The 16,998-nt window shown below is 36.8% G+C and overlaps 1 protein-coding gene across 1 annotated transcript in view; it reads left to right on the top strand.

The window, feature by feature from the left end:
• Window positions 1–16,998, top strand: part of EXOC4 (exocyst complex component 4) — a 640,998-nt gene that overhangs the window by 178,123 nt on the left and 445,877 nt on the right. The window contains exons 8-9 of the mRNA XM_039860921.1: window positions 629–774; window positions 5,137–5,225. Coding sequence (XP_039716855.1) covers window positions 629–774; window positions 5,137–5,225 — 235 coding nt within the window. The remainder of the gene's footprint in view (window positions 1–628; window positions 775–5,136; window positions 5,226–16,998) is intronic.

The following is a 16,998-nucleotide window of genomic DNA, read 5'->3' as shown; positions in this document are numbered from 1 at the left end:
TCTAAGCTCTTAAGGTCAGTAGTGGCCCTAGAAATTATTTGCAGGGCTGTGGCCCAGGAATCCTCTGAGCAGTTGGTTAGAGCACTTGCCACTATGCTGTTAGAGGAAGTGTGAGGGCATGGGCCCGGGGCCAGTGCCTGGAGTGCACTCCACAACCCCTGAACCTTCTCCTGGGCCTCATTTCCTTTTCTATAATCCGAGAGTTTATACGATAGAGATAATACATCTAAATGGATTTGCTCCTTTCCTGCAACCTAGTAAGCCGTCAGTAAATATTTTGGCATTGCGGCTGATGCTGGTGTAATTTGAAATAATGAGGATTAAATTATGGCTCAAGGAGAATATTAACTCAGCATAGTGCCTGACACGTAGTAGACCCCTAATAAAAATGTTCTCTTCCATATTCAAATGCACACCACACCCCATTCCTAGGCAGAAAATAGATGACTTTCTGGCTATAATGAATCTTTCCTCAGATCTACCACTAGGAATATGAATAGCCAGGTTAATATACTTCTGCATGTCAAGGAAGGATAAGGTTTTAGAATTAGGTTTTTGTAGTTTAAAATTGCTTTTCCTAATAGCACATCGTAAATGTGTGTATTAAACTGCTTATCTGATTGTACAGATGCTGTTGACTGAGTACTTGGATATGAAAAATACTCGAACGGCCTCTGAACCGTCAGCTCAACTGAGTTATGCCAGCACTGGACGAGAGTTTGCAGCCTTTTTTGCCAAGAAGAAACCTCAAAGGCCAAAAAATTCTCTTTTCAAGTAAGTATCCCTGTTGGTAAGAAGGCAGGTGTCAAAAGTGTTAGATCCATGTAGGATGACTTTCTGCTTTATTGATGGCCATTACTTCACCCAGTTAAAGTTGATTTGAAATAATTTATAGGAAGTGAATATATATTCAGGTTTTTGTACTTTTGTTTTCTACCAGGGGAAGTGGCTATTTTGGAATATGGTTACTGGACTATCTAGAACTTTTTAAAAAAATTGTGGGAATTTGTTTCTAGAGAATTTTATATGTAATGAAGGGAAATGAAACTCTCCAGTTGTATCTGGGGAATTTATATGAAATGAAAGGAAATGTAGTATTTCAGTATTTGAAAAACCCCAAGTGTCAAGAAACAACCTTTGTTAATAAAGTTATGTAAATCTCTCAGGCTACGTAGTATTGGGTTTTATTTGATTTAATAAAGGAACAATCTGGAAAATTTTTTTTCTAATTACTAATCCCACTAGGCCATGTATCCTAAGTGTGTATCACTTGGTCACAGCTAACAGTTAATGTTATTATTAACTTTAATAATAACAACAACAATAATAGCTACAGCTGAGTGCTAACTATGTATCAGGCAGGCACTATTGTAGATAAATTCCTCAAAATAATCTCAATTATACGTAATTCAGATTACATCAAATTTTAGCAGCTGGAGTTCTGATTAATGCTTACTGAGCCCTTACTAAGTACTAGCTGAGGCATTAAGCCGTTTTCATGGATTATCTCATTTACTCATTAAGACCCAATAGGTATGAGTTCTATTTTTGATCCTCTTTTGCATGTAAAAAAAAAATTTGAGGCAAAAGAGAGGTTCAGTAAATTATATAAGTTTACATAGCTAGCAAGTGTTAGAATCAGGATTGAAATCTTGACAGATCTATGTGTTCTTTTAGAAGTTAATGGATATTTAAAAAGTATCTGTAAATCTAAGCATGTAAAGTGACTGCAGAAGTATCATCACAGTTTTTTGAATAGTTTGAGGCTTTTATTGATTCACTTTGGAGATTTTTTTTTTTCTTTTAATCATGGATTCATAGAATTCTTAATCATTAAGGAAGTTTCAACAGTTCATTTATCTTGTGGTCTAGAGAAGAGATTTGCTATGCCCACAGTGGAATAAAATTGATTCTGTTTATTGAACAGGATGTTCCTCACCCCCGCCCCCCCACCGCCCCCAACACACACAGTTTTATTCAGAGGTTAGATGCAGTGTCAGTAAAAATGCTTTAGTCTGCAAGTAACATAGAACCCCAAATGAACCACAGGATAGTTATCATCTCACACAGTAAGGTGAATGTAGATGGTTCCTTAATTCACCAGTAGGGAGAGTATCAACAGGGATCAAGCCCTTTTCATTGCGCTGCTTCATTTCCACGCCAATAAAGTGGTGATGCCAAGGAAAATAGGGTGTGAGTCTTCCTGAAAATCTTTTATTTTAATTAGTATGCTTTATTTTTTATAGCAGTTTTAGGAAAACCAAACAGTTAATACAAAGAGTGCCCTTACATTCCCTGCTCCCACAGTTTCCTCTATTATTAACATCTCGTATGAGTGTGGTGCATTTGTTACAAGTGCTGAACTGATATTCACACATCATTCTTAGCTGAAGTTCATTGTTTACACTCTGTGTTGTATAGTTCTATGAGTTTTGAGAAATGTATAAAGTCATATACCCACCATTACAGCCTCATACAGAATAGTTTCACTGCCTTAAACATCCCATTCTTTGCTTGTTCATTCCTCCTCCTTTTCCCTGCTCCCTGAACCCCTATCTTTTGACTGTTTCTTTAGTTTGCCTTTTCCAGAATGTCTTACGGTCAGAATCATACAATATGAAGTCATACAGATTGACTTCTTTCACATAGCAACATGCACTAGAGGTTCCTTCCTGTCTTTTGTGCTTGATAGATCATCTCCTAATATCACTGCATAATATTCCATTGTGTGGCTCTACCAGTTTGTTTTTCTGTGCAACTATTGAAACACATCTTGGTTGCTTTCATAAAACTGTTATCAACATTCTTATGCAGGTTTTTGTGTAGATGTACCTTTCAACTCATTTGGATAAATACCTAGGAGCATGATTACTGGATCATATGGGAAGACTATGTTTAACTTTGTAAGACACCACCCAGCTGTCTTCCAAAGTGGCTATACCATTTTGGATCCTTTTTTTTTTATTAATAATTATTACTTATCCATTAATTTTTCCTGCCAGTGACAAAGCCCTTCTGCAAGTTTTCCTCAAGAAAACTAGAATTGAATTTTATGCCCATTCCTAAGCCAGCCACTGACGAGGGGAAGCAGACCATGAATGAGATTGTCTTAATCCAGTCAGGGTTCATCTCTGGTGACAGATCATGAGCTATAGGGCGAGCCACTTTTCCTGAGCATAGGAAAAAAAATTGCTGAGTGAAGAGGGAGCAAGGAAGCAGAACACCCAGAGAGAATAGGAGCTGTGCCAGCAGGCGAGAAAGATGGTGGAAGGAGGGGTGGTTGATGGAGGCACTAAGACTGCCTCAGATGCTGTCTGTTAGGCCTCCCCCCACCACCTTGCCCAAACAATCTAACCCCAACAATCTAAATCTAGATATATAGGTTTTTAGGTTTCATGTTCTCTGCCATCACCCCTAACTTTCAATCTCAGACCACATATACCTTTTCAAACATTTAGGCAATCCTGAAATTGTGGTATTGGGAAACATAAATTTTTGAAAATGAATAAATGAACTTAATTGTTATACTTTTATTATTATTGCATAGTAATAAAAACTCATCACCCACAAAGAATTAGGCTATTATTATAGATCTGCCTTTTTAAGTCTTGTTTATACCATTAATGAACCGGTGAGCCTCAGTGCCTTTGCTCATAAAATAAGGAGGTGAGACTGAATCATCTCTAGCACCTCATTTACTGTAAAGTTATATCAATCGTGACTTGTTCCAAACATAAAAAGGATTCCTGAGTAGCAAAAATACATCAGGTCATAAAGGATTAAGATTTTGGCGAGCTGTAATCTGTTTTTATCACATCTATGAAGGACTTTATGACTCTCTTTAATTGCCCCTAGTCAAGGTTAATTAAGTGTGTTTAAGTTCTCTCTTAGTGTATAATGCGTGCCTCTCTATTCTTTGCTCAAGAGTTTATTTTTTTCCCTTGTCATTTATGATCAATAGCTGTCAGCATGCTTTTTGGAGGTCAGTGGCTTCTTTTCTGTACTTGACTGGCAGGTGGCACTTTAAGTACCGCATACTTTGCCTTCCTTTTGGCTGCAGTGTCCTCTTAGTTCTTGGCAGGGTGCAGAGAAGGGATCAAGTAACCCAGTGTATCCCTCAGACTGACATTCATCTTATTATTCATCTTCCTTGTCAAAGAATGGATAAAGAAGGCACAGTTAAGAAAACGATGGCGTTCCTTTTTTGTTGCCAGAAACCTGTTCCATCATCACTGTTGTTCTTTCATTATGTTGCTGTTTACCCCTTAGTGGAAGAAATTTTAGAAGGATTTCTCCTGTTGGCCTGTTATTCTGACTTTGAAGATCTCAGGTTTGAAATGGAATGTCTTAGCACATCACAGGATTTACTGTTTGATATAATTATACTTTTAACTTTTTTTTAAACCTACAAGTTTCTCTTAAGACTGTGATTTGTTTTTGCTTTTATTAGTTTAGTTTTTAGAGACCCTTTCTAGATCGTGAAACTTCCCCCATGTTTCTGACCTCTGAAACAATTTCTGGGTAGATATGAATAAACATTCTATAGCTTGGTATATTTGAGAGCATTTTCTGTGGCAGGTGGCCAGTCAAAACCCTGGCAGCTCTTTACAAACTATTATTTTTAGGACTTTTAATTAGAGACCATAAATGCCTTGCCTCTTTGGTGCAGTTAGTCAGCAGTGTTTCTAGCATGCCTTTTGTACTAGTCCTCTATCTGGAGGAGTTAGAAAGACAAGGTGTCTGCTTTGAGGAGCCAGGATTTCTGTGGTGACAGCTGACAGTCACTAATGGCTGTTGAGCTGGATAGGAGGAAAATTAGAATGACTATAAGTTACTTTTGTTGATGTGTGCGTAGGGATCCTGGCAAAGGATCTGGAGATAAAAGAAAGTTGTGACAGATCAGACTTGTACCAGTCAAAATGGAAAATGGGCCAAAGATCCGAATACTTTTGTGGAAGAGCGTCGGTCAGGAATCTCATTCATAAATCAAGGTCCGTGGCAGCCCGTCCTGGCCCTGTTGTGGCATAGCCAGAATGTCTAGGTCATGGAACTTTAGAATACTTTGGAATGCACAGCTAGACACGCCGCCCGTGTGGTTACTGCCTAACCATTTGTTCACGCTGCGTTTCACTGCAGGTTCGAATCGTCCTCCCATGCCATCAGTATGAGCGCCTATTTGCGAGAGCAGAGAAGGGAGCTCTACAGTCGGAGTGGAGAACTGCAGGGTAAGTGACTGAACTTCCCTGGAAAAATTAGTTTTCTGGAAGAAGATCCGAAATGTTTGCAGAATGTGAATTTGAGGTCTGCATTCACAGGATTCTTTTAAAATAGCGAAAATTTAAAGACTTGATAATCTGTTTCTTCTCTCATTTCCCAGCATCTGCTGCCAAACGGCTAAAATTATTTCTGTGGCCACAAGATTATTAGACCTGCTACCACTCAGGTGGGAACTCAAAGCAGAAAGAGACGCGGTCAGTCTCTCTTTTGCTTTAAGGTGGTGGCAGACGTGAGTCCAGTCCCAGTCTGGGAGACGCTAGTCTTCAGTAGCTGCCACTGTTACTTTTTGTTATTGTTTTCAATACTTTCTGGAATACGTCAAGAGTATCTGAGATTTGCACAAAGGCAAATGAGGCCTCTGTCATTATTTAAAGGGAGGAAAGATCCCTCTAAACAGTACGTTCTAATCAACTATGACTTTGATACACAGGATATTTGATACCCATATGTGGTTGGTTACTAAAGAGTGGTAATCTGCAGAAAAAAATACTTAATAAATTATAAATAAATTTAATGAAATCAAAATCAGACCAATAACATTTTCTTCTGTGACAAAAAGGATCTAATCATGGTAAATGTAGTCAAGAAAGATTCGTTAGGGTCTGCCAAGTGCAAGACACCTTAGGCATTGGAAGGGGTAGAAGTCAAGTACAAGTAATAAAAGATAAAGACTTAAGATCTAGTTATGAAAAGTAAGGCGTGAATGCCAATAACAATATCAGAAAGTGAATGCTATCAACTAAATAGACGGTATGCATAAAATTGCTACAGGAGTTGAGCAAAGGGAGTGATTATTAGATTATTCTAGAACTATAAGCTATATCAGGGATGGAAGGGAACGTTTTCAATGTTTCGATGCATTGGAGGCACTTGGAACATTTTAAGGTGACTAGCTTATACAATTAAATATTTAGTTTTTAAGACTCGTCATAGTTCTATGTCAAAATATTATGAAGTAACCAGCTAGCTTTTTTGGACTTAGACTACATTGCTTAGTCATTCCTGTGTTTACCTTCATTAATCTAAATATCTATAATTTTTTCTAAAGATCCTGCTGTGCTCTCTCATAGTTATATCAGAGCAATAATTCCACAACTCATACATATAGTTACCATGACTAAAAGCCTAGAAATATGATGGAGGATATAAGGAAGAGGAGGTTAGCCACCATTCTATTTAATATTAAAGTGTTGCTGTACGTTCTGGAAAACAGGCAGTGTGCATCTTGGAGTCCTGAAGTACAGGAGTACAGAGAGAACTGGAGCAAATGAAGGAGTGACGCACTCTGCAAGGAGTGGAGGAGGAGGGTGACCCAGGCTGCAGCAGGCAGCTGTCTCCCTGGAGTATGGGGTGGACCGCGAAACTTGTAAGGAAATGATAGTAATGGAACACACGTTCCTGTAGGGCTGATCGTACTTGAACTGCCACTCAGGCCATACCAAGGCTAGACATAGCTTTCATACTCACAGTGTCTAATTTTAATTTCAGTGTTGGCTTAAGGAGCAGTTTAAATTTACCTTCATTTTTCTCTTTATCTGCCTTCTAGTATTTGAAATTCCTTTAATGGGGACAAAGGAGGCTTTTTTTTTTCTTTTTTTTTTCTTTAAAGCTGGAATCATGATCATTTCATTTTTTATTAATAAGCTTAATTTTTAAAACTAGTTTTAGGTTCACACCAAAATTGAGCGGAAAGTAGAGTTCCTGCACCTGCCTCCCAGCCCCTGACACACACAGCCTTCCCTACTGTCGACATTCTGTACCACAGCGGAGCCCTGTAGTTGACACTTAAGGTGAAAAGCTGGTCACATAACTAGTGAAAGACCACATAAGCAATGCAGCTTGTCACTCAGATTCAAGCATGATTAGTCAACGAGGATAAATGACTGATACTAGATTCTTTCTTGTTGGATAGTAAGAGTGGAAAGCATTCTGTGCTCCAGCCACGTGGAATGATTTTCAGTGGCCGCCCACCTTTGGTTGTCTGGGATTTTTGGAGAGACAGTATAGCAAAGAGCAGAGGATTCTGGGACCAGGTTGCCTACATTTAAAATCTAGCTCCCTATTTACTAGCCTCTGTGCCTCTGTTTTCTTATCTCTAAATGGTGATAAAAGTAACAATACTTGTCCCATGAGGTTGTTGTGAAAGTTAGGTGAGTTAAGCTATGAACACCGTTTAGAAAAGTGTGTAATGTATAGTAGATTTGTTTTGCCTTCTTATCCTCAAATGTTACTACAGGTACTGACTGTTCAGAGTTTTCATATACATTCTGTTTGTCTCTTTGTCTGGCTAAATCCTATTCAGCTTTCCAACTTAAATTTATTTCCTACTCATTCTGATGAGCCTTCCCTGCTTGTCCCTCCTCTCCCCAACCTACTACACACACTGTCTGTCTGTCTCTCTCTCTCACATCTTTTAGTGTTCTGTTTCTGAGCACTTTCTATACTGTATTGTGGATTAAGGCTCACTCGTTTTGAGTCTGCCACAAAACTCTAAGCTCCATGAAGGAAATACTATTTTATGTCCTGTGCTTAGCCACAGCGCCTGGTTTAGTAAATGTTCAGTAAATACCGACTCAGTGACAGTGAACGAGGGCGGCTGAGGAAAGAGAACATACCATTGAGAGGAAAGGGCCCGGAGGAGACGGGGCTACTGACAGCCATTATCAATTTCACAGGTTTCATTAGTTTCTAAGCTTAAGGAGTAGAGACTATATATTTTTGTGCAGGTATTTGTTGTTGTTGTTGTTCTCTGCAGCTATGTATAGCTTTATTAAATAGAAATGTTGCCCTGAAATCTGGCCTAGGACAGCACTGCTGTGTGTAATTGAAAAATATTTTAAAACCCAACTGAGTTACAGAGGAATTTAGTTCTGTGAGAATGGTTAATTGAAGAATCACTATAATCTAACTAGGAACTTTCCCATCTGTGAAAAAGTTAATTGAAATATGGAACTTGCAAGCAGTAGTCTATTGTACTTACCAGTGTTCAACAAAATAGGAAAATTATCTCTGGTTACAAGGGTGAATGTAGTTAGCAAACATCTCATGCTCATAATAATCATTAAAAAATAATTGAGTTGATGCATCACATGGTTGGTGAGAGAATAGATCAGCTGACCAGTTTTTGTAAAAGTTTGATGGTATTTCATTCAGGAACAAAAATTTCTTTCATATGAATGCTTTTCATATTTCAGTAAGAAAAAGGGGTCAAATCGCACCTATTTTCCATTTAAAAAAATGATCTTTTTTTTTTTCCATTTATTCTGTTAATCTGGTCCAAAGACCATAGAGGGATCTGCATTTCAGCATATCCTTGAAAAAGCATAATTGAATAGTTCAGTCAAATCATAAGAGACTGGCAGAAGATCTTTGTCTATTAACGCCACACATCTGCTTCCCAGTGGTTCGGTTCATCGGGTCAACTTTTCCTTCTGTTGCAGGGAAAGCAGTAAAGAAATCCACCAGAAAAGACCATCAAAGTAACATTAAGAAGCTCCAATTTTACAAAAGTTAAATTCCTGCCAACGTTTTCACTTTATCATGCAATTAAAAATGTTACTCAACCCAGCAAACACCCAAGGGGAAAATAGAATGAAAAAAAAAAAAGATTTCTTTGGTATCATCAACCCATCTCAATTGGCTCTAACTGTTACGGTACAGATGGTTCGTTATATAGTCTGCTGTTGGCAATTGAGCTGAATAGGTGGGGATGCTGTTTCAAATTGTGTGTGATAACAGGTGGAAATCTAACTTGTGTTATGTGTCTACGTTAATCATAGACTTCCTGTTGTTTTGAGCCTCTCTGTATTGCTTAGACAGCGGTGTTGTAGGTTAGAAAGATATTAGTTTTAATGAACATTTAGTTTGAGTATAGCTTCTCACATTTAATGTGTGATTCTTCAGGAGAAAAAGATAACTGATGAACACATTCTCATGAGGGTTAAAAAAAAAACTTGTGCTGCTCGTAACCAAAATAAGCTCTTAGGTTATTCAGTCCCAGTGGGCCTCAGTTTTCTCTTTGGAAAATAGAGCTGTTATCAGTTCGATATTAAAACTCTGGAAAAATTAGGATAGCTATTTTAATCTAATTTATATTAGAATGGCACTTTACAAAACTTATCATTGTGGAATTATGAGAACTACATCCACTTCTTTATCTTTATCTCTTTGTTTTCCTCCCCTCCCGCTGTTTCATTGAGTTGGCTCTCTTCGAGGTCACTGAGGCCTCCATCTTGGCCGGTTCAGTGTTTGTCTTTCCGTGTTCATCACGCTTGACCTTTCAGCAGCTGTTGCTCTTTTCTCCTCCTCATGTTTTTTTGAGGCTTTTCAGGCTCTCTCTGAAGTGTCTTATGGTTTTGTCCTGGGATTCTTCCTGGGATCACTCTTACCCAGGTGATCTCAGCCAAAACCAAGCTTTGCTTAGTGCCGCGGTGCAGATACTTCGAGATCTAGATCTCCTGCCCAGATCTCATTGTTGTTCCCTGACCTCTTCCAGCATTCCGCTCCCTACCCGCATCCTGTCATTCTTTATCATAACGTGTTTTTGTTTTTCTTATAATATTCTTCTTAATATGCACATTTCTTTTTAAATTGTTAAATTTCTACTCTTCCCTTGGAATACCCAGAATGCAAGCCTTATTCATTCATTAGTGCATGCCAGTGTCTAGGACAATGCTTGGCTTGCATTAGGCATTTAAAACCTATGATGAAGGAGGTCTCTATCCTCAGTACTTCATTTGTAGGTACGAGCCCACTTATTTGAGAAACCCTCGTGGGAACTTTCATAAGCATAAACAGAATAGGAGTCCTGTGACTTATCTTTGGTCATTTTCAAAGATAATAAAGCTCATGAATGGATAGAGAACATTATTTGTCATTGATCCAAGTAAAAATGTATACTCAGTTTTGATTACAGTTTCTTTTCTGTTTTGGGGCTACTTAGTACTTCTGTTTGTCCTCAATCACATTACCTTTAGAGTGCCACTTTTATTCCTATTAGTTTAAAGAGTGGCATTTCTATATCCCTGACATTAAAATATTCTATGAAGCTCCAACCACTTGAGAATTGACTTCGCTAAGAGGATTTGCTTTATATAGTAAATATGGAAGTACTGGCATCAGGGAAAAACTGGGCTCTTAAGCTGAGCTGACCTGAATTTTCTGTTTTCCTCTCTAATGGGTTGTTGGTGATTGGAGTTCTGGATACTTAAAGATATTGTATGTAATTAGTCTGTTTGGAGGTTCCTTGCCTTAAGGTAAGGCAATATTTGAAATAGATTAACTATGAGTTGATTATCCTTTTTACACAGGATATATGATAGGTGTCTTTTAAATAGCAGGCTGTTTATAATGGAGCATTTCAAGCAAGATTTCAATTGTGCACACATTATCAGGGACATTTTAGCTGAAGTGAGATACAGCAATTTTACACTCATGTCATATTTGTTCCACATTCTTAAATATAAGAAGTGCTCATAAAGCTTTATATCCTTAATTTTGATCAGAAAATGCTTTGTAGTCTTTTAAATTTTGCTTGATGTCTTTGTTAATAACATTATACAGGGGATATGGAAAAATGTTTTTTTTTCCTTGAAATTACATATAATTATTTCAAAATAACCTTAATCTTTTATAGCTATCTCTTTTTAGATTGTAAAATAGTGTGTAAGAATTGATTCTCCTTTCTTTTGTACATTTATATCCTTTTTAAAAGACTGCTCTTAATTTACTTAGATGTAAGATTTGTCCTATAATGAAATTATAATACAATTTTTATAAATGCTAATTTTTTTATTCCTAAGAAGTAGTAAGTCAAATATACTTTCGTCAGGTGATGAACAGACCAATGCATTACTTCAAATATTTTGGGAAATGAAGGTATTCTTATACCAAGGTTGTCATTGAGTGTATCACTCCTTAGCTTTAACCTATGCAATGTAGATATTTATTTTATTTAAAAAGGTTCTTTGTGGATTTCATTTACATAAAGTGGATTTATTTTTCTGAATAATTCCAGTTAATACAACATCTTCTCTACCCGTGGCAGTTGCATCATGTGGAAGAGCCTAGAGGTCATAAGAAAATGGAACTTGAGAGTGTAAAATAGCTATCACAAAGCCTTAATAAAGCCTAATAAGAACTTCACTCTTGAGAAATAATCTTCGGTCATCACACAGAGCTAGTTAATGACATATAACCTTATTAAAAAAAAAAAAACAACTTTTGTTCTACCCATTTATTCCTTAATCCATACAGATATGGGAAAAGAGGGAATGCTGTTAAATGAGATACGTATTTGAGTTTTAAATGATACATATAGATTTTTCATTGTTTATATTATACTTGTTATTTTTTTTTTTTAAAAGTATGACAAAACAGCTAAAACTTTTAACATGATGTTAACAGAAAATTCTAAAAGTTAGCTTCTAATATTTGGTTCACATTAAATTTTTAATAATGTAAAAATAACAACTTTGGTCATTTTTGTTTTAAAATGGACCATGAAAAATTATATTTTTGGCAGCTCTAGTACTTTCTATAATGTAACTAATTCTGACTTGAGCTTTTTTAGAAAATAGAGGAAGACTACAAATATTTATGGTATATAGTGAGTTAAGTCAATATTAGAAACTGATAAGAATGCTAAATAACAAGTTTATTATCCTTGTATCAATAAGGCACAATTCATAAGGTGATTTTACATTTTCAAAATGAAGGTTGGGTCTTTTCAGCAATACTAATAGAGAATATCTTTTCTAAAGTGATCTTATCAAAACTCAGAAGAAATTGATTTAAACATGCATATAATATGATGTCTAGAAAGTAAACCAATAGGTTTTAGTGGTAAAACTCATCATCTGTGCTTTTCAAACTCATTTAAACTTTAAAACTCATCATCTGTGCTTTTCAAACTCATTTTTTAGTCCTAGAACCTGGCTTCTGTTTGTCTTATTTCACAGTTCAGTACTGAAAATAAATTTAAGTGGGGATAGTTTGACAAGTAGAGTTGGAGGCTCTCAGACCCGCCTGCTTAGACCCCCACTCCATCGTCCCTTTTCCTCTTCTGTGGGACCCCTGAGGCACTATTACGAAACCAGAGACTCAGAAGCAGCTCTCTAAGTAAAGGAAGATTTGATATGGGAGAGAGATGATGTTACAGATTTGTAGGGATATGACAGAGTAATCAGTAGTGGGTGGTGAGACCATTGATTCTTCATAAACAACAACATAAAAAGACGTTGGATTTGAACCTTGTATCATTTAGGAGAATAAATTTTTGATGGGTTGGAACTTAAATGTGAAAGGCAAAACAATTTATTGACAAGCATATTCATAGCAGCATTGTTTCAATAGCAAAAACCTTGAAACAACTCAAATACCATAGACAGGAGGAGCATGGATTTATAAATTGTGGTGTAGCCATACAGTAGAATATTTTGTAGTGATAAAAATAAATGAACCATACTATACATTAACTTGGTTGAATCTCAAAAGCAGTCATGTAAGAATACATATGATCTAATTCCATCTGTATGAATGTTAGAAACAACTAAATAGTATCTTTTTTAGTTATACATCCTTATGTGATGAAAATGTGATGAAGGTAAAGTAAGGAGCATAAATATAGAACTCGAGAGGATGAGAGAGGGTGTAATCAGAGGAGCATATGGGGCTTCAAGGGTAATGGTACTGTTTTGTTTCTTAAACTAAGTTAGGAAACACTCTTTTGGTTTTATTATTTTTAAAACTGTACAAATGTCATATACACTCATATATTTTATACATTTTATGAGTACAGATATAACATTTAAAAAAATTTTTAAGTCTCCAGAGATAAAACCATGTATGTAGAGTAAGACTTCTATTTAGAAATCTAAACCAGATTTGGAGTTTGTTGTGATGATTGGATTGGTTGTTTGGGCTACACCCTTCCACTGAAGTGGGGAGTGAACTGGTACTGTACGTTAGGTAGTTCATAAGAAGACAGCTTCGAGACAGGAGGGGTCCCTCCCCACTTACCTGCTCCTTCCTCTCTCTCGTCCTTCATCTGGGATGTCAGAACCTAGCATTAAGTGAAGCCAGCAGCTATTATGCTTTTGTTTCCTGTGTTTTCTTAGACTTTCTGTTTATTTATTAATTCTGTACAGATTTATTATGTTTGTACTAGACACTTCACTAGGCCTTTGGGATCCAATAATTGACAGAACCTAGTTTTGCCTTTGAAGGGCAAAAGAATAGAAGGGGACCATGAATGTGTCACAGAGATTGGCTCCTGTCCCCCAACATTTGTTTTCTTCTATATTAATAGAGCCCCTGGTTTTTAGCCGGACACATGGTGACCCCAAAATACAAACATTGCCAAGCTTTCCTTGCAGCTAGCCATGGACTTGTTATTTAATTCTAACCAATAGAATGTGAGTGAATTTGACGTGTATAACTTCAAGTCTTCAGTTTAAAAGGAAGGAACAGGCTCTCCTCTCACAGCCCAGTGCATGTGTAAAGATGTGCGTACACACAGTGTGAATGAAATGCGTGCCGTCTTAGAGCACGCGGGTGAGACAGCACCATAGGGATGGTAGTGCAGTGAGATAGGAAGAGCCCGGGTTTCCGATACTGTGGAATGTCACACCTCTGAAGACCAGAGCCACTGTACTATCCCAGACATCTCCATGAAGAGAGGAATAAACTCTGACTTAAGTCACTAGTATTTTGGTTCTGTTACTTGCAGCCCTACTTATATCCTAATTAATTCAGCATGAAAACAAGTGATCACAGTACTGCGATATGTATTATGATGGAGTTGTGTGTGTGTGTATCTGTGTTTGTATATATAAATAAATACGTAACTGAGATGTCTGTGTAAGAGCTGGAAAAGGCAGGGAGACTTTCATAAGTATTTAAGTTTCAAGCTGCTTATAAAGGATGAAGAGAAGTTTTTCAGAGAAAGAAGAGGTGGGCATGGCAGGAATAAATATGAAAGTGAGAGTATAGCTCTTGTCATTTCATAACACGAATTGGATATAAGTTTTTCTATTAATTAAGGAAGTCAGTTTATGTATACAGACCTCCACTCATTATAATTTGTTACTTTCAAGAGCCAGAGATGATAGAAAGGACCCCAAAGCTGCTGTGAATGACTTTGGCCATTGTTCATAACAATAAGAAATTAAAAATTGATAGGAACCAGTGTTGTGTACTGGTGGTGATAGGAAAATAAAAGTTATTGTTATACTTGAGCAAAAGCTAAGTGTAATCACATACTGGACTTTGAGTGGTGTTCAAGTAGTAGAGCCATGCCACTTTATTATTAAAAATCCTATAGGAAAAATAACTTTGTTTAAATGCAGTTATTGTAGTGTATGTATCAGACTGTGCGTGGTAGATTCAACTGGAGACATTGGCAGGGCTGTATCATGAAGGATCAGCCTAAAGTAATTCCAAAGTATTCTGTTCAGCATGGACTACAAATAGCAGCTCGTTCTGTATGAAGATCGCAGAATTCTGTGTGCTCACATCTGATTTTCGACTTGTCATTTTGGTGTGGATGAAAACATACATCAAGTTACTTTTGGCTTCTCTACAATTTTAAACTCAAAAAGCCCATATTATAGTAATATATGATAGTATATATGAATGCTACATGAATATTATAATAGTCATAATATAGGATGTTCATTCCTAGAATTGTGGTGACATCTACTGAATTGCAGCCAGTTCATTTGCATATTCATGCCCACTTAGCTCAAATAAGTCCCTGTTTGTTTGCACATTAATGTCTGATTTCAGCACCAGTTAACTAATTTACGTATCACTGTTCAGTTGGTTAGTGATGTTCATATGTGAGATATCAGTGTGGTTTTTTGTGCTTTGAGTAGCTTGGAGAGCATCGTGGTTTAGAGAAAGGATTACCTATGACTCATCCTGCTTTTACCAGGCAAGCCACTTTACTTTTCTGAACTCTATCTAGATTATTCATTTGTATAATGAAGTTAGCGACACTTACCATGCCTAGTTTTAGGGTTGTTGTATCAATTGACATATTGGAGGTAACAACATATAGTCAATATTTCTAGGCCAATTATATTCTAGGCCTTGCTCCTGGGACATCTACATATGGGAGAGTTCTAGGTGCCATGGAAGACAAGACATGCAGACAGATATGGTTTTAATGAATGTTATAAGTACTTTGTGAAGCACGGAGGGAAAAGCTCTTAGTATTCCTAGGGGGAGTCATGGAAGGTGTTACAAAGCAGAAATCATTATACTGAAATCGGAAAGATGAGTTAACCACACTGACCAGAGAAAGGGCACTCACTGCAAGTAGGAATAAGAGGTAAAACAACACACACAGATGTGTGAGGGCTTCGTGGAATTGTAGATATTTTGTGGTTGAAGTATAGAATGTACGAAGACTGGACCTAGACAAGACCTGCTATAACAGCAAGAAGGCTTGGTTTTTGTCCTGCCTGTGATAAGGAGTACTCTAAGGCTTTAAAGCAGGAGAGTGACATAATCAAATGTGCATTTTTAAGAAAGTGTTCTTTCTGATGGCTATGTGGAGGATGAATTGAGTGAGATTACAGTCAAGGAGGCAAGTTGTGTTGTTATTTCAGGTAAGAGCTTATAAAAGTTTATGCCAGCTTTTTAGAAGGAGAATAGCAGTGAGAATGGAGAGGTGGGAATAGATCCAAAAGCTAATTGGTAGAATCAGTTAGACATGGTGACTCATGGTGTGTGGAATTTGAGCAAGAGATAGGCATTTTGGCTGATTCCCAGTTTTCCAATCTGGTGATCTGTGTAGATAATGATGTTATTTGTTAAGATAGGAAGTATAAGAAGAGGAGTCATTTTTATGGAGTGTTAGATAAGGGGTAAAGGTAGCTTTTTAAAAAACATTTTCATATTTGTTTCTCTTTTGGTTTTCTTTAGATCTCTCTAACTGTATCTAATCTAACTAATCTAATGTATTATCAACTCTCTTCTGTTTAAGGCATTCAGCAGTTTTTGATTACCTGTCAAAGCCCTGGGTGTTGGAGTTATGATTTTCTTCCTTCCTCCTCCTCCTAGTTTAAATAGCAAATACTACTTTCTCTTTTATAGGCTTTTGTTGATCCATTAATTTTATTACCCATTTTAGTCTCTAAAGAATATGAATTCTTTAATTTTTATTCCTAGATGTACTCTGTATTTACATTTAAAATCAAGCTACCATCCTTCTTTCTTAAAAACTTGTGATTTTATGCAAGTCACTTAATCACTTTTCTCATTTATGACGAGAAGTTAAATGATTTCTGTGACTTTCATTCAGTCTGAAGCTCTAGAGTCTTGAGTCTCAGCTCCTTGGCACTATCTGTTCCTAGAGATCTGAGTCTGAGGGCTGGTTAGAATTTCCAAGTGTGGTCTCTGCTGTCAGGCTTACTACCTGGGCGGTTTCGGGCAAATTAACTAACTCCTTTGCATGTCAGTTTGATTTTCTATAAACTGTAAATATATAATATATGTACTTCATAGGCACATAGTGAGGTGAAATGAGTTAACATATGTAAAATATTTAGAACTGGCCTACATTAAGTACCAAGTAAATGTTAACTATTGTTAATTTATCTCTGATCTGGAAGCATCTAGTGTCATTCTTCACACATAGGAGACGCTCAATAAATTGTTTAAAATTAATGAATGAATAATTATGCTAATGGCAAATAAATTCAAGTAGAATCTCCT

Source organism: Pteropus medius, unplaced genomic scaffold (assembly GCF_902729225.1).
Source record: "Pteropus medius unplaced genomic scaffold, Ma_sr-lr_union100, whole genome shotgun sequence".
Classification (NCBI taxonomy): Eukaryota; Metazoa; Chordata; class Mammalia; order Chiroptera; family Pteropodidae; genus Pteropus; species Pteropus medius.
This window is presented reverse-complemented; position numbering and strand designations above follow the sequence as displayed.